At 38.3% G+C, this 23,797-nt stretch overlaps 1 protein-coding gene across 2 annotated transcripts in view; it reads left to right on the plus strand.

Annotated features, from left to right (window-relative positions):
• LOC136873948 (nuclear receptor-binding factor 2) overlaps positions 1 to 23,797 on the plus strand; it is a 57,990-nt gene that overhangs the window by 29,395 nt on the left and 4,798 nt on the right. The window contains exons 4-5 of one of the 2 annotated variants that reach the window (XM_068227604.1): positions 6,098 to 6,206; positions 7,625 to 7,728. The exons of the other annotated variant lie outside the window; for it this stretch is intronic. Coding sequence (XP_068083705.1) covers positions 6,098 to 6,206; positions 7,625 to 7,728 — 213 coding nt within the window. The remainder of the gene's footprint in view (positions 1 to 6,097; positions 6,207 to 7,624; positions 7,729 to 23,797) is intronic. 2 annotated transcript variants of the gene reach the window in all.

The following is a 23,797-nucleotide window of genomic DNA, read 5'->3' on the forward strand; positions in this document are numbered from 1 at the left end:
AAATGCAATGTTTCCAGGAATGCTGTGTATTGTAGTCTCGCCATTCGGAAGGTAAAAATGAACTCATGATCCCTTCATGACAACATTTCTGCAGGTAGAAGGCGGTTACGAATATAAAGTAAAGTACAAGTTGTTGTTGTTATTATTATTATTATTATTATTATTATTATTATTATTATTATCAGCGAATATGCCAAGGATCCGATTCCCATTCCGTGTTAAGGCCCTTCCTGTTTTATTTACGGCGAGTGCATAGTTCGAACTAAGCTGACACGTAGGCCTACTGATGAACAGCCAAACGAGCAAACGTTTTCTATCACATAAATGTTGCATGCACCTTAGTTGAGTGACATTTTCTTTATCACCCTGATTGCTTGTTTACATATTGAGACACTTCTTAAAACTAAATGTTCAGCGACTCTACAGAAACGTGTCATCGGTAAGACTCACGACATATATAAACAGCCACAGAAGAGTATACGGTATAGTACCACAAGGAAACATAAGAATTCCCTTTCGACCTTTCGTTGGAGACTTGGATTTTCCGTGAAGTTTAAATTCCACGCGAGCAACGTAAACACTGTACCGGTACACAGAAACGCCGGTCAGCTGCGCAGTTTTTTCACCAAGTCTTCCACAGTCCACAGCGGATTCTAATCTCGTAGGCTACTGTAAATGTTTAAAACAATTTGTTTAGATTTCCTACTTATTTTTTCTCCACTTTTGTTAGCTTTAAAGTATTTCACAGGGGACTCAAGCGCCACAGCATCACACACGTGTTACAACTGGCAGCCATTATGAATACTGGACAATGGACATGCTGTTGCAACCAGTACTGCCAACAGTTTTCTTGGATCCATCTTCAACGTCGCAAATATTATGCGAACTTATCAGCAATTGAATGAACTCGAACAAAGCTTACTAAATACACAGTGTAATAAGATATCAATCTCATATTAAATAATTATGTTGCTACATGCACCACTGAGAACAATAACTATTCATAGCCATCTACGTATGAAATAGAAGAGTTGGTAACGAACCTGAATAACATACAACCTGTGATATATTTTCCATATTTATACAGGGCAAAAATTTTTAATTCGTCAAGTCTGTTCACCAGAATACCTAACCAAACTGAAGGAATCTCCTGACTTCAGGAACAAGTAACAAACCTAGGGAACTATTTGGCGCTGCGGAAGCCTTTTCACCGACCAGAAGTCTGACTAACATCAAAGGGACCGCTAAGGTCTTGAGTTGACTCTCAGTATAGCACACCTACCAAGACACATGGCTAATGCATTTAGTAGTCGCTTCTTCTTCTTCTTCCAGTTGTTATTTTATTCTCCCGCAGAGAGTGGGCCACCATTCCAACATAGGGACTCTGTGGCCATAAAATGTTGTTAGGTTTGAACCATGTTAATTTTAATTGTCACACGTATTATAATTCATCTTGTGTTGGTCTGGCATGGAGGTTGTCACAAAAAGGCATCACACAGTCTGAGGCATGCGTTACATCCGTCAGGGTCTTACCCTGGTATTCCCCATTTATTTTTCAAATTTTATATGCATAGCTTAAGAGTACAGTGTTGATTTTGCTAGTGATGGAAGAGTTAGTGGAGGTGTTGATGAATCTTCAGATAGCAATAGTGGGGAAAATATTCCTTCGGGGAGAAGAAAATATTATCCAGTATTATGATTACCATTTACATGAACTAATAATAAATTTGTTCCTATCCATAATCGGGTATGATGATTAATACCACTCTCAACTGAGAAATCCCCTGAACAGGATTATTTTGAACTATTTATCAATGATGAAATATTAACTAAGGTGGCAGATGAAACAAATACATTTTACAGAGAAATAGTCGAGGCTAAGCCCCCCATTTTGTTTTCCAGACTAAATACAAATGTACAGGTGAATACAAATTCTAGAGAAATGTTCATGCCGATTGCTATGACTCTGTTAAAGGTTTGAAATAAACATTTATCTATTCAGGAACATTGGTCCCGTGATCCCCTTCTGCATGCCCCTATTTTCCTGCAGATACGTCATTTGACAGGTATCTAATTTTACTCGGCGTTCTCCATTTTACTGACTATGAAAACCACAACAAAGGTGATAGCCTTAAAAAAATTCGTTTGATAATTGACCCTTTCAAGGCAACTCTCAAACCCATATTGTACCATTTGCTAATTTGTGTGTGGATGAGAGTCTAGTGTTGTTCAAAGGACACCTTGCTTTCAAGCATATATAAAAACACAGCACCATTACTTTTGAATCAAACTATTTATTCTCTGTGATGGTAAGGCAGGATATATTATAGATTCTATCACCTATACAGGCTCATCCATTGAAATTACAGACCACTATAAATTAACTTCTTCTGATGGTGGTGATTATTGTTTTAAGAGGACGTACAACTGGGCAACCATCCTCTATATACTGTAACACAAATCAGAGAGGAAAAATGGAAGGGGTCCGACACTTCAAAGAAATGGAAGTATTGGTCAAAGGAAGACAAGGTGCATAAAGGGCGTGGAAATTAAAGACTCCCTACGCCTCCATACTTAATACCGTCGGGGTCAGAAAAGAACAAGAGTTGACCAAGGGAGGTCGGATAGAATAGATCAAAGTGAGGGGCCTGGCACAAGTAAGTGGAAGCAGTACCAGGGCTCAGCTAAGGGCCCCATGATCGCCTACCCATGCTCCTGGGGCCCCTTTTAGTTGCCTCTTACGACAGGCGGTGGTTACCGTGTGTGTTATTCTTTTGCTCTACACCCAGAGGAAGCTCTTCTGGGGCAGTCGCAACAACTCTTCTCGAAGAGTATTTTGACAGGGGACATAATCTCTTTGTAGACAATTTGTAGTCTGCATCTGTTTCAAGTACTTTGTGAAGGATGTACAAATGCATGCGGAACTGTCCACAGAAGCAGAAAAGATGTGCTCTTCTGAAAACTAAACTGGGGTAAGGGGAAATGGAGATGACGTCCAATGACTGATTGATGGTTGGCCAAAATTTCTTGTAAAAAAATAGTGTAAGTCAATATGGATCAGATCATGTACTGTAGTTTATCACATGTAATGACAAATTGATGTTTGTGAGTAGTATGATTGAAGGGATGTATTCTCTGAATCATGCATGAAAATGTATTTGACATGACAGAAAAGAGGGATTGCAAATCTGGAGGCATTATTATGAAACCTCATCAGGCCATAATTGATTATAATAGGAACTTTACATAAGTCAGATAGCTCATTACACAATGTTGTAAAAGTATTAAGTGGTATAAATATTTTTTCTTTTTTGCATTTGGCACTTCTAAATTCTGATTCCTTCTATTGCCTCTCGTCAGGCAAGTAACTCTCATTGGCAGCAGGTTTTCAGCTCCAAATCATTCAGTAAATTCTACAGAAATACAACAGGCCAAGAAAATCAAATCCTGTTAGGCCATTTACATCATCTACAGATCCAGTTCTCTGTCTGATCATCTGGAAGACATTTCCCTAGATTATAGTACCACCTAGACAAAAAATCGAACCCATCATTGCTGCACATGCAACAATAATGTTAGAAGAGAGATGAAGAGTAAGGAGTCGAGGATACATGTGTCAACCTTGTGGTTTGTGCTTTCAAGAGTACCACACCCATAAGAATGACTTGGTCAAGAAATGTGTTAACTTGGTTTTCCTTCTCCTTGTATACTTCTATTAACCAGATGTTTATTACCCTCAGTCAATAAGTTTGTGTTTTTAGTTTTCTTATATCTTGTTCCTTTAGGTTACCAGACTTTCTTCTGAATATAGGCCTGCTCAGCAAAATGACAGGGAGTTAATATATTTAGTTCAATGTTTCAGTACTTAGAGAGAGAGTGGGTGGGGGGTGAACTGCATTGACACGGCTTGAAAAATGTTGGTATTTGGAAATAAAATTCAAACCCTGGACCCAGTAATGGACTTCCCCTCAGCTCCTGTACACCTTTTGGTGAGTTAAACTATATTTTCAAATAACTTTTATAGTTAGAACATGTAACTTAGGTCATTATTTCTGATGATGGAGACAAGAGTTTGACTAAAATAATTCAGCATTGGTGTTGCACCCACACATGTAGAAATACAGTAGCAAAAGGGTTAATCATATTGAGTCTCTTCATGCAGCCAACCTTCACTGTCTCATCACTCTCTTATCAAAGTGGAGTCCTGAAACCTGCAGGTGTCTACCACTTAAAAGTCCGCCGATGATCATGTATGGCTGTTGCAGTTTCATCAGTCCCCACGGGACCTGTCTTCGGTGAGGTATGCTGGAGGAGGAAGTTATTGTTTCCTCTGCTGCTGCCAAATTTCCAATGTATATTGTACAAATATGAATGTCAACAGATCCTGGCACCATGTTAACAAACACAGCACATATAAGAAAATATACACCTAAACGTTCCACTGTAGTCAATACACAGTATGTCTGAGGATACTTTAAGACATAAAAGGTAAATGTTTCGCTCCCTTTGGGCCTTCTTCATCCGTATTTAAAAAGTATAATTTTTAAAAACTACCATGTGACATTAACACTAAAAACACAACATTAAAAAAAGAGTATGAGAAGTTATTCTTGAAGTTTCTATCTTCAAAAAACATAGCCAAGAAAACACATAGAGGGGGGAAAGACACTCATTCTTATGTGGTCATATGACAATGGTTATATATTGAAACGGGAATGCCCTGTCAACATTTGCCGTCAAAGTATTTCTTATGCAACTCGCGCTAACACCCGTCTACTGTGATTTAAAAAGACCACTGAGCACTCTGGCAGTGGATGTGACAGCGAGGCAGGTGAACGCTCGCAGCAGAGAAGCAGCCAAGGCCAAGTGACGTCACGATCGAACATTCCATTGCTTCCATTTTGTTATCTCCAGAGTGGAATGTCCGATCAAAATGTTAACCATGTCATCATGTAGATCCTTATAACAGATAATAATATACCAAATTTCACAAAAACCGGCAGAAGAATAGCCGAGTTACTAGAGATTGAAGAATTTTGTATTTGAAACCTCGCAGTCCGACCCACGCGTATAAAAGAAGCATGCTGGCTCAGTAGAATTCATTGTGTGTGTGTGCATGCATGCAAGTGTTAGAAGTATGATCTTAGGACTTTAACTTCATGTGGGATTGAAGGAGGCGAATTATCTCGAGTTATTGATAGCGACGAATTTGTACATACAGTAATACAAGAGCGATAGTCGGTTTTCGTAAAGTGTCGAACTGAAAGGACTTAGATGATTGATATATTGATTAATCACGAAGTGGCGTATGAATTTCATTTCAGTTTGCAAAGACTGTTCCTTAATTTATTTTACAGGACTGTTCTGCATGAACTTTTCTCGGAAGACTGTGTTTTCCACAAGACAGTGCTTAACTCATTATATAAAGACTGTGCTTTTCGAGAGACTGAGTTTGACTCAATTCATAAAGACTGTGCCTCAGTGAAAACTCATTTTCTTTCCATAAAACTGTGCGTCTCATTTCATAAGACTGTGCCTTCGTGAAACTTAGTTTCTTTCCATAAGACTGTGCCTTCGTGAAAGAACGTAATTTTGTGCATAAGATTGTGTGTGCTATAACTTGCATTCTTAGAACTGTACGTTCTTTTTATCATGTTCAAACATTGCGTGAGACTGTGTCCTAGCGACTTAATTTATTTCTTTTCATTGAACTGTGCCAAAGTAATGGTAGTCATTTCATTTCGTGGGACTGAATCTTAAAGACATAGAATGTTCCAGATTATTGTATTACCCCATTAATTTCGAGTTCATCGACGAGTGTATCAGACGATAATTACTTTCATATTTTGAACTGTGCTAATTTTTCTCATCGTCACAAACTGTGATACTAAATTTATTTGAATTTCTTCGAAGTGTTTGCGTCCAACCCTACTAACCGTGGAACTTGTAAATTTTCGAACAGTCTTTTGTGCAGTGCGGTAAAGAAGTGTCATGTCAGATTCTGTTGACATTCTGTGCGAAGTCCACGCAATTCTCTACTCCCTTCATGGGATTTCGATGGAATAAAAACTAATTAAATATTCCACGCGGCACGCAGACATCACCAGACGTCAGACTCCCAGGTTCGACGTCTCATCCAAACTTCGAAGGTCGTCAACTGCCGTGGGATAATGTGGTGCCATGGTGCTGAGAGGAGTTCTATGGTGAGGGGTGTAGAACCCCTCAATGGGGGTATATGCATATATGAATATATTTATTCATAAATCCAGCCAAGGGAAATCCAAAGTATCGGTGACACCGAGTGCTTACAAACAGTAGGGAATAAATTTACGCGATGAGAAAAATGCCAAATTGAGAATTGAGGCCGTGGTAAAAGGGCTTCTCCTAATAAACATTCCAGAGTAAGCGCAGATAGCGCAGTGGAAACTATGCTAGATAATTTTCAAAAAAAATTAAAAGAAAACGGCAGGAGAAATAAGGGACATGACAGGTGAAAATTAGATGAGAAACCAAGATAAAAATTTGGAAATATATATATATTAGAAAAATCAAATCAAACTCTTACAATATTAGAAGAATAGAAGTCAGTACAAATACGGAATTTTCCCAACCAGAAATAATACAAATAGTTACATCAAGAGTAAAATATTCAAGAAAATGAAAGCAAATAAGAGAAGGGGCCAGGAGAGGAAAGGGATGGACAAAAAGGGGATGAATACAGTTTAAAGAAAAATGTTGAACAACGAGAATAAGAAAGAATGTTCGCAGTTACCAGATTGAAGTATACCAACATGAAGTCTACTAAGCAAAGTCTAATGTCATGTGAAAGTTGCCACCTCTTCAATTAACACCCGAAATAGGCACAAATAAAGATTGTCCTACTGGCTTAAGTCACTGTATACAATAATGAAACAGTCTCCAAGTGTACCAAAACATACATGGTGAAGCATTAATTAACCACAAGTGTGTATAGGAGTCGCAGAGTTGCGGATATACCACACGCACATTTTGAAAGCAAACAGTCACTGGATAGTCAATAGAGGCTTTGAAATTGAAAATGCAAGTAAAATCTCGGCCTGGAAATGCACTGCTCCCAGTCAAAATTTGCAAATAAAATAGCTCCAAATGCAACACAGCATTATTTACAATAAGGACATTTTTAGTTTGTCATACCTCATCTTGAACCAAGTAGTTCTGCCCAAAAATGGGGAGTCCAGGGCACATGTCGCTAAAGACGGAGATGATGTTAAAGGTTCCTCCCTCCACACAGGCCAAAGTCCATCTCAACACATTCAGAGGAAGGCCGGGTATTTATAGTGTGGAATAATGAGACATATGTCTGGAATATTCCAGAAGTTAGTGGAGCATGCGTGACAAAGCGGACGATGTCACATGACGTCAGGCAGCGAAAGGGAGGTTAGTTTATCGTCGGTCGGAAAGGTGGATAAGGCAGAGTTCGTGCAAGGTATGATGTGTGCAAATCCACATAAGTATGTAAATTCCAGTTGAAGAGAAAATGCGGTGTGTATCCAGATGAAGGTAAGTCCATATTAATTGTAGAAAAAGGTTATGTGCGTGGCGAGGTTGATAACAGTAGTTGCCGGTGAGGTGAAGAGTCCGTTACAGGGGGAAGGAGTTCGACAACGTGGGATATCATGAGGCTGAGGGACAACGTCTCTCCCTACCTCTACCTGGACATTCAAAGTCTCAACTGTTCGTCTGTAAAAGGTGATATAATTTGTCGATTTTTAAATAAACACAAGTTTCCACTTAATAAGAACTTGTTGTACTACCCATCTCTCTCTTACTCTCTGAGCATGGGCTGTACACGCCCTGGCGTCAATCCATGCTCTCCACTGAACTAAAGTATGGGCATTCCTGTTTCAGTATACATGTATGGTCTGTTACACCAGATCAAAAGGACAATGAAATTAGGACAGTTCTTGTCCTGCTTTCTTCCAGCTCGCTGCAGTGTTTACCATTATCATCTTCACCATCTATGTTTATTATTGGCTCTGCCTCCATATTCTCCTCAGCAGAGAGAGAGATAGCGGCTTAGCATTCAGCAAATGATGAGCTCACTGATCGGGAATGACGGGCCTACTTCCTGGGAGAACTAGAGATTCCCCAGAAAGGGAGCAAGTAAGATGATGTTAAATCCCACTCTCACCCACCGTTTTTGTACTTGAGAGGCCAGCAGATGGTTTGCCAACCTTCATTGGGAATGGAGTGATCCCCAATTGGGTTGGAGAAGTATAGGGAATGGAATGCTGAGGCTTCATTCATTCATTATTTATTTACCATAAACCTTTACGGTATCTATGGAAAGCCAGGGGAAAAGGACAAGCCCCCTACATGTAGTACCCCCTGATCTTTGAAATAAGTACCTAAATCCTAAACTAAAACATTCATATACACTATTTACTGGTAAAGTAACAAAGTATAGCCTAATATATACATATTTCTCATTTATACAACCTTTCACTCCCTCATTCATTCTTCTACATATTCACATGCATTTTCTCACCGTATGTGCTTCCTAACATAACATTTAACTATATTTATATTTCTACATTTAATATTGGCGGCTTCCTCTTTTTTTTTTTTTTTTTTTTTGCTTTGGTAAGAAGTCTGGAAGAAAATTTTTCAGCCCTGGTTGTGGAAGTCTTTCCCCTACCCCCTCTCCCACCCCCCCAGTAGGGAAGCACTTCCTAGGCGAATGTCCCCCAGGAGGAGGCGGGGGACCTTCCTTGTCCTTACTTACAGAATGTTCTTGGTGGCTATTTAGACTTTTCAATGCTTGCTGGATACTGGTAGCAGGCACAAAGCTTTCTGGTGAGATCTGTACTTTTGTGTCCTTTTCAGAGAAGCCATGTATTTGAACTTTCTGCGAGCATCTGGATAAGAAAGTTTATCCAGTTTTGATCTCCTGAATCTTTCTCTCCTCCCTGAAAATGGGATATTCTTGGACTTTGGAACATGCTTACTTGTATGTTTGACATACATTTGTGGTCATCTGCACTTGACACCAGCATGCTCACATTTTTCACAAATCCCACAAGTTGACAATCCTCGATATCTCAGTGAGGTGTGACCAAATTTCTGGCAGTTGAACGGAGGGTTGCCCCAGTTAACAGGACGCGACCTTGAGCGCACGTGCCGCTCTGTCTTTTTTTGTTTTGTCCGGTCATTGTGATTTAGAGAAATGCCACGTACAGTCATATCATACCATTGTTGCTTCATGGCCTGCCGAATTGCAGATGTATGGCAAGGCTACATTGTTGGCTTCCGATGCTAATTTCTCATTATCGAAGATTGTACAACAATGTAAAATGAAAGATCTCAACACTAGTAAGTTCTCTGTAGGTAATGTGATAAAATGTTATCAGAATGGTTTCCCACCAGAAACAACTACTTCAAAAAATGTACCGCGGAAGAGAATTCAACCCTCCAAAACTCCAGACATCATTGAAGGTGAAGGCTGCTGTCCTGAAGGAAAATCCACCAACTCAAAGACACCTTGTCAGCCACACAAGCACAACTAAAGATACAGTGTACCGTATAATTAAAGAAGATCTGTACCTGGTAAAGTGGCATAAGGCACGTGGACATGCTTTGAAAGCAAGGCTCTTTAAAGAATGGTTCACTAATGCCAGAAAATTATACAAAAACTACCTAGCAGGGGATAAATGGCAGTCTCTTGTTATGCTGGATGAAGCTTTGGTTTATTTGGATGACAGCAACAAGCCCCGAGCAATTTACTATCATCCAAAAGACCAAAAGGGTCACTCAAACTTCATCAAGGAAAACTTAAGAAAAGTTTGTAGGGCTTTCGAAATCAAATCAAAATCACTTTATTTGCAAATGGGGTGTCTACCTCAGTAGCAAATGGTACACTAAAATACATTATTATCAAGCACTAAATTTTAAATTAACTAAAGAAGAAGACATTTTCCTAGAATACAGTATTATTCAGTTTACACTAACAATATTTTTCTGTTAAACACGCAGCTCATCCTTAATAAGTTTATATTGTTCACAAATTTCTACTTATAATATCTCCTGTACTTACAAACATAGTCAACTCATATACAGTATGTGGAATTCCTTCAAATAATACTATAATTTAATGCAGCCAATGGCCATGGGATAGTTATATACATAAATACATGGAATAAATGTTCACTTAGGATACCATATGTAGTTCTCTGTGTTAGTCACTACAAAATTTGGTCAAGGACACCACTCTTTTCCCACATTCCTGGAAGTGATAGCGATTACGATTCCTGTACAGCCGACACATACAATCCTCCTGCGGATCATGATGTTTTGTATTGTCACGTATTCTGTGATGGAAACCATGTACCATAAATCATGTCATGTCGTAGCTCATAATTTGATTGTTTCCCGTCTTGAGTCATCAAGGCATCCGTGGTATAAAACATGCTCCATATTTCCTTTTTCTTTGAATGAAGTTTTTGTAGAACACTGTTGTAGGTAGGTGTAGAATGTAGTAGCATCCACTCTCGCAGGTCCTCTATGAAAAACCTTTCTCTTACTAGTTTGTATACCAATTGTGAGGGAGTAAATTTTGATAGGCTTACTTTCTTTAGATAAACGGCTTTCATCTTCTCTAAATCTCTTAAATTACTCTTGGTAAGATGGTCCCATATTAAATGTAGTCCGTAACTCAGTATTGGCGAGATCTTCACTTTACCGAGCTCAATAGCTGCAGTCGCTTAAGTGTGGCCATTATCCAGTAATCGGGGAGATAATGGGTTCGAGCCCCACTGTTGGCAGCCCTGAAGATGGTTTTCCATAGTTTCCCATTTTCACACCAGGCGAATACCGGGGCTGTACCTTAATTAAGGCCACGGCCGCTTCCTTCCAATTCCTAGACCTTTCCTATCCCATCGTCACCATAAGACCTATCTGTGTCGGTGCAACGTAAAGCAAATAGCAAAAAAAAAAAGTCTTCATTTTAAAGAGCTTCATCGCTGTATCCACTGAGAGACTCCCGCAGATGCTTGATTTCATTCATGGCTATTACTGCAGCAGTGACCTTGTCTTTTATATGTAGTGTGAAACTGGTACCCGTGGCCTGTAGAGTCATTCCCAGGTACTTAAAGGAGGCGGGCGTCGATAATCTGTCACTCTTATAATAAATTGTGTCTTTCAATGCAATTTTCCCTCCTCGTCTGAATGTCAAGACTACTGTTTTACTTGCATTCAGCTGTAAATCGTTTCTACCTGCCCATTCCACTAATCTTCACTGGACGAAGACGCAATTGCCATATCATCCGCATAGACATAAATTTTTGCATTCTCGCACTTACTCTCCTGACTGCGTCCATGGTCGGTGTGTTGAACAAGATTGGGCTCTGCACGTTATAAATTTCATATTAGAGCCCATATTGTCAAAGTATCAACTTGTGAAAATATAGATTTTATAATTATAATTATATTACAGTATTGTAAAGGTGGAATTATAAAATCTAAATTTTCACAAGATTGGGCTCAACAGATCCCCCTGAAGCAGTCCTGTTGTTTTTTCTATTGGAAAGGACATTGTCAAGTTGTTGTCAATTTGTACGTAGTTCTCTGCAAGTATATTTAGTATCAGAACAAATAGGGCATTATCACTTCCAATAAGCAGCCCAAGTTTTTCTATCAGTAATGTTCTGTTGACCGAGTAAAAGTCTTTTGAGAAATCGATGAAAGCAACTGTAGTTTCTGCTTCTGTCTCCCTGTTGTTTCTAGTATGTCATTTTGTAAGCACTGAATAGCGTGTAGAGTAGATCTGCCCCTTCGAAACCCAAATTGCTCTTCCGGTATCACACGGTCCACTAGTTATGTTAGTCTTTCTTCAGTATTTTAAATGGAATGCATTCTAATGCAATACCCCTGTAAGCTTGTGGGTCCTCATGATTTCCTTTCCCCTTGTATAGTACCTGTAGTGTGGTGTATCTCCATCTGTCCAGAATGGATTCTCTTATGAGGCATTGATTCATGACAGATGGTAAAGCTGCTTTGAGCTCTGTAATGCTCTGTTTCAAGTGTTCATTGAATAGGTTATCTGGACCACAAGCCTTGTGGTCTTTACTTTTCCGAATTGCCTCCTCTACCTTGTCTTCAGTGAACAGCCGGGTAATGGTAATGTTGTCATGGTCTGGAGTCCTTGGCCTGTAGTACCTTACTGAAATGTGATGTCCATGTTTCCATTGTCATGTGTCTTGAGAATTTTGGTTGCCTTGGTTGCAGAACCCTGTAGGGATTTTGTTCTGCTCTTTCTATCAATTTAATTTCAGTTATACGTTGGAATGCTTCCTTGGATTCTTTAATCACCTTCTTGTAAAGCCTCCTTAGTGTTGAATATGTTTGTACATTTGTTTCTGTTTGAAATTTGGTCACTTTATGTAGAGCATCTAATGCATTCCTCCTTGCCTGGTAGCAAGCAACATTGAACCATGGTTTAGCTCTACGTTTGTTTGATCATTCTGTTACCTTTGAGTTTTCCAGCATATTTTCTATGACATGTACTGCTTCGTTCAGATTTCCCAAACGTATCCTCTTTAAGAGATCCAGTGTTCTTGCTAATTCCTCATCTAGGAGGGCGCTATCAAACATCCTCAAATTCATCTCTTGTCGTGTGTGTAAAACCCTATCGCATCCTCTATGACGAAGGTCATCTCTACTGGTAAGTGCTTCCTGACATTTACATCTTCAAGAACTGTCTGTTTCTTGAGGTTGAGTCCCTTCATGTTTGAGAAGACGAGGTCGATTGTGCTGCTCCTGTTATGTGAAAAATACGTTTCCTTCTCTGGATCATTAAGAGGGTGTAAACCTTCTGTTTCTAGGAAATCTAGAACGAGTTTTGTCTTCGTAGTCTGATAATCTATTCTACAGTTCAGATCACCAGTCATTATGAAAGGCTCATTCTTGTTTATGTTACTGAAGGCTGTGCTACATTCATCTATTTTGATACTTTCATGGGTGTCTGGTGGGAAGTATACACCCATTATACTATACAACTGCTATAAGATTAGAATTTACATTGCATTTTTTCTTTTCCTTACTCATTTTGGAACCTAAGTAGCATAACGACCTGCTGCGTCTTAACCAGAGCCCCTTTTGCCACCGCTTTTCAGAGTTCCTGAAGGGCTTTCAGAGCTACCGTAGCAGTCCCAGGGCCCTCAAAGTCCCCACTGTACTTCACCCTTACAGGCAGTCCCCTACTTTGGCTGTCCAATCTCCATAGAGCAGGGAATGGAATTAATTTATTCACAAAATGTTTTTATTTATAATATCCTGCACTGGTCGAATGCCCTCTTAACATTTCATTTCTTTTCTCTGTTGCTGTTTATTCTCTTCTTGAATATCTGTACAGATTTTGGAAAAGGATCAAACACTACCCCTGGTAAACTGTTCCACTCCTTCACGCCCTTCCCAATGAATGAAACTTTACCCCAGTCACTTCTGCTAAAATCCCTTCTAATTTTATACTTGAGGTCAGTCCTGCCGATATAATTATTTTCCAACTGAAGCCTCTCGCAGATTTCTCCCCATGCTTCCTCTCCTGTATAGGCTCTACATAATCCTATAAGTTTAGTTTTCTCCCTTCTCTTACTAAAAGTTTCCCACCCAAGTTTCTCTAACATTTCTGATACACTACATTTTCTCCTGAAATCCCCTGTTACAAATCTTGCTGCTTTCCTCTGCACGCTATCTATTTCTTTTATTAGGTATTCCTGGTGAGGATCCCAAACACTTTTTGCATATTCCAATAATGGACGAACCATACTTGAGTAACTTTTCCCTTTTAATTCTTTGTTACATCCCTTAAGTAACCTCATTATGACATGTAATGATCTGTATGCTTTCCCAACAATATCATCAATATGACCCATCCAGTGCAGATTACTTTTAAATTTCACACCTAAGTATTTGCACTTGCCATCTTTTGGGATAATTACCTCATCCAAAATATATTTAAATTCAGTTTTAAAGCTCTTGTTTGTAAATGTTGTAGCACTTGATTTGCCACTATTAACCTTCATTATTCTCTTCAACCCATTGTTGGATACTGTCAGGGTCCCTTTGTAATTCTGAACAATCCTCAATGTTATTTATTTCCCTATAAACAATTATGTCATTTGCATACAATATTATTTTTGATGTTATATTGTTCCCTAAATTGTTTGCATATATATTAAGAAAAGTAATGGACCGATTATACTACCCTGTGCAATTCCCTTCCAAACTTTCTCTTCCTGTGATACATGATTTCCTACTTTGACTTCCTGAACTCTTGAATTTAGAAATACTCTTATCCAATGTATAACCCTTATGTCCAATCCTATTCCCTCCAATTACTTAATAATATTCCATGGTTCCACTCTGTCAAAGTCTTTGGAAAGGTTATGCAATCTATCTGGCCTCCTGAATCCAACTGATCTGTTAAGTCCTGCTGAAATCCCACCAGTTGTGCCTCAGAAGAAAATTTCTTTCTAAGTCCATACTGGCTCCTCATGAACCAATTTTTATCATCAGATACCCCTCTGATGTACTTTGCTATTAAACTCTCCAGTATTTTACAAACTACACTGGTCAGGCTGATTGGTCTGTAGTTCTCAGGTTTCCTTTTATCAACCTTTCCTTTATAAATGGGTATTATTATAGATTTCTTCCATTCCTTTGGTATTACACTATTATTTATGGCATAGTCAAAGATAAATTTTAAATAATCACCCCATTGTCTTTAACACCTCCCCAGTAATTTGATCACTCCCTGCTGCTTTTCCTTGCTGGAGCAGTTGGATTTCTCTGAAAATATCCTCATTTGTGAATGAGAAGCTTCTTGTTTCCTTATGTGTCTCTCCCTCTCTATCTTCTGTTTCGGTTTCCAACTCCTGACAATCTTCTACTGATCTCTAAACTCCCTACTAAATAGATTTGCTTTCTCAATATCTGTTATAAAGTGTTCACCCCCTTCTCCAACCATTGTGGGAATTTGGATTCCTTTTCCTTTTTGATTCCTAATATATGAATACAGCTTTTTCCATTTCCCTTTGTGATCGTTACCCTCTAGAAGTATGCCATTCATATAATTCTCTTTTGCTTCCTTCTTCAGTCTGTTAAGTTCCCTCATTAGCTGTTTTCTAGTTTCTCTACTCTCCCTACCCTCTTTGATTTTCCTGTTTACTATACTACATTTTCTTTTTTATTTTCTTATTTCCATTGTATAATAAGCAGGGTCTGAGGTCATTTTACCCTTCTTAACTGGTACAAATCTCTTCTCCCCTACCCAAATGATTCCTTTAAATTTAGCCCAAAGTGTATCCACGTTACTCCCTTCACTTATCCAGCAACTGAATTGTGATTTAAGGTAGGTCCTAAATTAATCAACTTTAGTTTTTCTGTACAATTTCTTGTCTTGTGTGACCCTCTTATTAAGCCTTTTTGGTACCAGTTCTAAATCCATTATTACAGCCTTATGGTCACCTATTCCTTCAGTTACCTCAGTTTTATCAACAATTTTCCATGGTTGAACCAAGAATACATCTAGCAAGTTATTGAGACGAGTTGGTTCTTGTACTATTTGTGCAAATCCTCCCTCCCAAATTAACTTATTTGCCAGTTTCTGTTCATGGGCTTCACTTGCAGCTCCAATCCATTTAACTGCAGGTAAGTTTAGATCTCCCCCAATTATTACCATATCATTATTATTGTTTTTATGAGTATAATCTATTTTCTCAAATATTTCCATGTCTCTTTCCTCTCTTCCAGGCCTGTATGTTCCTATAATTCCCACTTCCTTCATATTACCACAAACTAATTTTATCCCTAATATTTCATCCCTTTCATTGGTAAACCATTCATGTGAGCAATAAGTTTCCTTTACCAGAATAAACACACACACATGCCCCTCCCATTTTATCTTCTCGGTCTCTATGATAGTCTTTATACCCTTCTGGAAATACTTCTCTATTATCCACCCCTTCTCTCAACCACAAATCTACTTCTGTCACCACATCAGTCTCATAAGATTCAATCATTGTACCGAATTTTAATTGTTTATTTATTACACTCTGACACTTTACCAAGAGCAATCTCAGACTCCCTTCCTCCCTAAAACTTGACTGTTGCAATTGGGTAACTTGAAATTCTTTATTTTCGTGGTAGTGACAAGATATTGTGCCCGGGGTAAACTCAGAATCCTCAGAGAGCTGAAAAATGTGAAGATCAATGCTACCTACTTCCCTGTTTCGACGAAGATATCCCTCGGCTGTACGGTGAGAATGCTTCAAATGTCTGGATCCACATGGATAAAGCATCCAGTCATACTGCCAGATCATCAGTCACCTACTACAAAAGAAAAGAAGCATACCATTTAGGGATATCCCTGTCAAATCTGCAGATGCTTCACCAATGGATTTCTGTGCCTTTGGTCTCCTGTAAAGAGGGCTTTCTTCTAGATGTCTTGCCACTGTTGAGGGTCTTTGAAAAGTGTGCAAGGAGGTATGGGGAAAATATTCCTCTTCCAGTGCTCCGTCAGTCTTCTGCAGTGGAAATTGAGATGTAGAGCAATAGTCCGTGCACATGGCTATCACAACGAGCACAACCAGGTCTGGAGAAAAGGAATCGCCTAGGACAAAAGTACGTCAAAATCGACCAAACTTAACTGGGGCAACCCTCCGTAGCACCTTATTGGGGCCGGAGTGTACCGTCAGACACACGATACAATAACATGTAATAAAGCCCTGCATGACGAGACAGTGCTAGATTCTCCAGAGGATGCCTGGTATCTGGAGGTGGGCCGCCACCGACTACTCAACTTTCCAGTGAATAAACTTTTTAATGTCCACCTATTCAATACATTAATAATGTTGTTTATAGATGTAATTACAACATTCTAATTATCTTCCCTACTAATTTCGGCGCATTGTTGCGTACTAGTGCTGAATATAATAAATGTTGTAATTACATACCTAACAAAGTCTTGTACAAAGAGCTAGAACCCATTAGAGATACTATGCATAAGAGGAGACTGGGATTCTTTGGACATATCATGAGGATGTAGGATTCAAGACTTCTGAAACAACTAATACAACACAATCTCGTCTCAAAAAATACCACAACAGGATGTAAATGGATCAGAGAAGTATGAGAGGATCTGAAGGAAATAGGCCTTACAACAGAAGACACCACAAATAAGATAAAATTGGATACAAAACTCAAGAATACAAACCTCCGCTTTACCCTTACACGAAACAAACCAACAACACGCATAATTTCAACTGAGGAAAGGGCACGAAGATCGGAGCATCTGAAGAAGTACTGGGAGGACCGCAAAGCCCGAACAATCCCTTCAAAGAGACCTGAACGATGGACTGACTAAAGTGATCCTATGTGGTCATAAAAGAAGAAGAAACAACATTATTATCATATTGAATAGGTGGACATTAAAATGTTTATTCATTGTAATCTCAGTTCAATACGGACAAAAAGTAAAATTTCTTACGTTAACTTTTACTCAACTTTCATCAACTTGTCGCAACCTAAAACTTGTGATTGGGGGAGGATAAAATCCCACACTAAACAGACACACTACCTGAGGTGGAGAGGTTGGAAGGAATAGAAATGAAGGAAAAGAGCTCATAAACATGGCGGACACTTTGGAACTGTTGACTCTACTCCATTGCCAATCCAGCAGAATAATCCTTAGCTGGCAGAGATCTCAGGATCAACAAGCACACAAGCTCCACACAGATGTCAAGGTCATGGCATCCCTAGAGCGGGACTATCATGGTACAATTAGTGGTACTTGCAGAATTATATTATTATGTTGTTATATGATTTTCCCGTACCACCATCTTCAACGTGTGACAGTCCCTGTTGGTCAATATATAGCCTACCTGACTGTGGTTATGTTGTATCATCCCATTTCCATTTCATAATCATGTTTTTGACAGTCAACTTGGGCAATTTCAGAAGGGCCCTGACTGATTCCTTACATTAGAAGTCATTAAGCTCACTTGCTGTACCCATTCTGCAAATATCTCATAGCAGTAACCAACATCGAGTCCTCATCCACCTTTTCTAGCATCAGCAGTTTGCATGTACAGAAGGGTGTCCGGATACTTTTGATCAGATATGCCTCGAATTCTTATAAGAATCAAATTTAACTTTAATCCACTTCAACAAGGCAAGATGGCTGCATGGTAGAGGTATTGTACTGTAAGCTTGCATTTGAGAGCTAGTGGGTTTGAAACCCCACCATTGCCAGGCCTGAGGATGGTGTTCCATAGTTTCACCCATTTTCTCCCAAGAAAATTTTGGGGTTGTACCGTATTGAAGGCCATGATTGCTACTTTCTCCAGTGCATTGTTGCCAAAAACCTGTATATGTCAGGACAATATTAAACAGCTAGCAAAAAAGGACATTCCACTTACAATCATTGCTTTACAGTTGCCATTATGGAAGTTCCTTCCACTATCTCTTACTCATAAAACCCTCTCAAATTGCAGAAGAGTACCTCCTTGTTGACAACTTCTGGAATTACTACAGAAAAATCAGTGGTATGGAACTTGTAACCCTACCATAGATTCAGAGTTATACTTGCACATCTTGCACTATAAGCTGATGAACCTTGTCACATGGATGGAAGTTCATAATGTGACAGGTTATCAGAGTCCTTAAAACTAAAATTATTACACAGAGAGGTAGCGTGTTTTACTATCCATTAAATTTATTAAAATACTATGTACAGTTATTACAAGTTCACTCATGTTTGAGTTTCCCATGTCTTAATCTCATTGATACGTTTTAGGAGCTTAGTACATTGTAGGCCATTACATTTTGTTTTCTTCCAGAATGTCCATACTACTTCATTCGGCGCCTAGACTTTTGACACCCCTTTATATCATTCCTTTTCTGCTCCTTGGAGCGATCATTTCAAGGGCTTAGGACATTGAATGCCTTCACATTTTGCTTTCTTCTGGCTCAGGATATTAAAGCAGATTGATTTTTTATTATTAGACATCAGATCTTTGGGTTTTTACCTATTGTTTTCTGGAAGACCCTATCAAACCTATCTGAGACAATTATCCATATTGTGTACCTACCGTCATAGTAAATGAAGTTTTATTGCGCCTATATGCATCTGTTTCGACGTTGCGGCCTATTTTTGCCTTTCTGAGTCTTTGAGAACCTTTTATTTCACTTTAAATCATATATTTAATAAACTAAGCAATAGTATGATTAATTTATTATTAAGTTTTCAAGTACGCATGTAAGATAAAGATGCAATCCAACCATTAATATTATTAATTTATTATAGCTATTAATTTTTCACAGTATGTATCTAAGATACAGATGTCAGCCAAGCAGCCATGAGGGCGGGTGTGGGGGTTTTGATGGAAGCCTGGAACCAGGAAGTGATGGGTTTTTACTGTTATCCCTGTGCTTCTACTGGAATGTCACAGAAGCCATGGACAGGCAACATTTCCAGATTAAGGATGATGATAGTAAGGAATTTGTCAATTTCCAACAACCATCGGTATTGGCGATTTCTTTTTCTTTACAGATCTGATTAAAACAGTTGAAGCTTGAAACTCAAACAAAGTGCTAGTTTTCTTTTAATATTGTGCTAGTTTTGCAAAAATTCCTAAGCCAACTTGTAACTCTGCATTAATAAGGCAGTGAATTGCAGATTTTCCGTTTTTAACGGTAGATGGAAACTTTAATTTATGCCGACCGTGCAACAAAGAGGTAAATGTAAATATTTGAAATATAACCTGTTTTCTTATTTCATAGATTAAGTAGATGTTTCTTTTTCTTCTTTTCATAAATTACATCGACCTTATATTTCCAATGCCATAGCCTATGCAAGTGTAAATTTTAGCAGTAAAGAGGCATTTGTCAACTACCAGACTCTACAATCGACTACATTTAAATACTTACTTTGTTATGCTGTTTCATTTAGCAGTAGACATCTGAAGCAATGTTCTAGAGCAGGGGTGTCCAAGTTGTAAGGGCTTGAAGGCCATATTGGAAACCTTAGGCATGATTGCTGGCCACAATTTAATAACAGGCCAATTTTCATAAAATTTTGTAAATAGAACGAAGGTACAAAAAACAGTTGAAATAATATGCACAGTTTTATTGAAACAAAGTTTTAATCATTTTACTTGCTTAAAACACTATTTTACAATTGCATAAAACAGTGAAATAAATAAAAAAAAGCAAAGCAAAGTCACCTCCGTACAGGCCATGAAGGCCCTTGGAGGAACGGAAGGTAAAGGCTTCCACCATTGTTAACCTCGGCATGTGATGGGGTAGAGTGGTTGGCTCTACGCCCGGCCGCCTTTGCCCCCAGGAATTAACCTGGTACTCATTTTTGGTGTAGGCTGAGTGAACCTCAGAGCCATATGCACCTCCGGAAGTGGAAATCTCGTTTCATAAATTTTACGACTTCCTGGCGGAGATTCGAACCCACATCCTTCCGGGCGGACCGAACACGCCTTTACCGCCTCGGCCAGGCAGCCCCTAAAACAGTGAAATTTTCATCCGGGAGATAGTAGGTTCAAATCCCACTATCTGCAGCCCTGAAAATGGTTTTCCGTGGTTTCCCATTTTCACACCAGGAAAATGCTGGGGCTGTACCTTAATTAAGACCACGGCCGCTTCCTTCCAACTCCTGGGCCTTTCCTATCCCATCATCGTCATAAGACCTATCTGTGTCGGTGCGACGTAAAGCCACTAGCAAAAAAAAAAACCAGTGAAATAAACAAAAACAATTGGACCTGGAACATTTTCATTTTGAAGAAGAATACTCAACATTGTCAGTTTATTTGAATTAATATTTGACAAATGGCAAAAGGGGAAGGAAAAAAAAACTAAAGACAAACTGAAATGAATAATGTAAACATTGATGCTTTCATGGCCTGTATTTGTAGACATGATAGGCTTTTGGGCTATGCCATTAAAAAAAAAAAAAAAAGAAGGTGAGAGGTGAACAGTTGAGATTTCCTTCTGAAGACATGGAGCAAAGTTCTCTTTAAAACGTAAAGAATTTCACCTTGTTTTCTTGACACGGCATACCCCAAAAGGCTATATCATTTCTATAAATAATATAGTCAAAATAAAACTTTAAAAAGAAGAGTTTAGTGGTAGTACTGTAGGTCAATCAGTTGCATCTACCAATGAATGAATGTCCACCTCCAGCTCTGTTGTTGCTAATCTCATAATGTGGAACAAGGAAGAATCTGCAAGTCTACTTCTGTACTCATTTTTAATGAATTTCATAGGAAGTACTATCCAAGAAGGGAATGGGATGGTGCACACATCCCCTTCTTGGATAGTGATCAATCATTAATATGGACCCCAATGAAATTTATTACTTAGTGTATGTTTCATAGGAAGAAAAAACACTTTCATGTATGTACGTGCTCCCAAACACTGAAGTAATTTTTTTGTCTAAATTGTGTTAAGTTGGGTATCTTTTGCTGGATAGAAGTTTTTAAAAATGTGATCCCTTTTCTTGTCTGGTCTAAAACCAAATATCTTCCTTGTGAGGAGAACATTGGTATTCAGTTTCGAGAGCCTAAAATCCTAGCAATGTATTTCCCTGAAAATGTATTCAGATGCATAGCACTGTGTATTACCCTGCACTGCCAACAAGAGAAGAATGAAAAACTGAAATCACCTCCTGCACCAATGGAAATAAAAGTTGGGTTTTTTTAATGCTCGGTTGCATAAACTTTTCAAGGGTGAGGTTGGCACGGAGTTCATAATTTGGAATGGATCCTATAAGCATTTTTTATAATGGTTAAGACCTGAAAACATTTGTGAGGATTCATCTTCCCCCAAATTTGGGACTTAAATTTTTAAAATCAATCAAATGTACTCTATTTAGAACAATTAAATACATAAAAATAGGAAATGATATTAAAGAATGAATTGGTATGTAATGGATATGAAAATTAATAACGTTTTGAGCTATGAATTTATTTTTTTTTGTACATTTTCTTAATATTTCTTTTTTCTTTTAATTGTGATAAGCTTTCATGGACTGTGTTGGAAACCACTGTTCTGGAGTTGTCATTTGTTTACTTTTGCAATATTAAATTGAAGTTTTGGTAATTTTCTATATACTCATAAAACATTATTTAAAATCTTTAGGACAGGTCATTTTTCATACTAAGAAGCTTTCAATGCTCATTGTACCCAATTTTAAAAATCCTTCGAATACACCTCAGTAAAAACTTATTTCAGAACGTAGTCGACAAACGCTTACACTATTTTAAAATACAACAATGTAAGCATGGTGCTTGACAGAAATCCCGAGTATACCGTATTGAAAAATGTGCCTGACTTAATACTATTAGGGTTTCATTGTTCAAATATGTTCTGGTGATTTCAGCAGATGTTGAAAAATCTGCTAATCCTAGCATGGCCTCTGCATTCAGACTAATCTTGTACGGCAAAAGCCATAAATGTAGACCACAACATTGGGAAATTTTAGTGATTTACTGTGGACAAAATTATGCTAGAAACGTCAGTGAAGATGACAATGTTGCATGAATAAATTTGTTGTGTTGGTCAACTGTTTGCCACTTTCAGTGATTTAATCTCCATCATCTCCAGGTAAGGCGACACTCCTGAGATAATACCAATATAAATGGTCCATTATTGGACATTATAAATTTTCCAGCTAACTCATTCTTGGTTGCCAGCGTTTCGCCCTCGTGTGCTAGGGTGGGCTCATCAGTTGGTACCTAGCACACCTACCAATACGCTGGCTAGTGCATACCGTGGAGGCCACTGCGTAGGCTAACTGGAGCCACCGGCAGTGAGATAAGCAGATATTTTTACCTAATGCATGGATTTTCATGAAACTTTGTGGGAATGTCACCTATATAAAAGTAGAGATATTACAAATATTTCTTTTATATACAATTAATAGCTTTTCCAAAATAATTTTTTTGAAATTTATTTTCAAATTTTTAATTCCATTTTTTTCAAGAAATTTAATTAACATGTTAATGAAAATTTGTAATTAGGTAGATAATACTTCTTTAAAAAACACTACATATCGATTTTTCTGTACATAGTTTATATAAGGAGATATATCTTACTAAATTTTGTGTAATAGTTATGTTCTAAAATTTTGGACTTAAAAATCCCTACTACTTGAAAACAATTCTGCAATCAAAAATTCCATATGCAGGTTTCCTAATATAACTGTGATACATATACCATACAAATTTTGTTACATTTGGAAGAATATTATGGGAGAAAAATTGGATTTAAATGTAAAATTACAATAGGCGGGAAAATTAAAGCAAAGTTCAAGTGACTTTTTTCCCTGATTTTTTACCTAAAAGTCACCAGAATTGTGTGTTTTTCCTTCCTTTTCTTTCTTAGCAGCTTCTGTACGAATACTGGTAACTCTGGAAGCGTGTCTCTTCTTCTTCTTCTTCTTCTTCTCCAAAGAACAGAAAATTATTCACCTGCATTTTGTTTTTCACAATGCAACTTCTCCTGAGTCGAAGTTATGGGGATTGTAGTTTCTGTCATGTTATGATTGTTGGCTATAGGTGCAGGACTTACATGGCTTGAAGTTGATGCGACACTTTTCTGATGGGAACAGTCGGATTCCGATAACATTTCATGACCTTTGGCCCTGGTTTCTTCAATGGAGACTCCTGTTCGGTAATAGCTGATCCCCATCTTTTTCCTATCGAAAGTTCAGTAGTTCGTCGCTTAGCTAAGGCTGATTTACGTTGCCGCATAT

Source organism: Anabrus simplex, chromosome 5 (genome assembly GCF_040414725.1).
Source record: "Anabrus simplex isolate iqAnaSimp1 chromosome 5, ASM4041472v1, whole genome shotgun sequence".
NCBI classification, from domain to species: domain Eukaryota; kingdom Metazoa; phylum Arthropoda; class Insecta; order Orthoptera; family Tettigoniidae; genus Anabrus; species Anabrus simplex.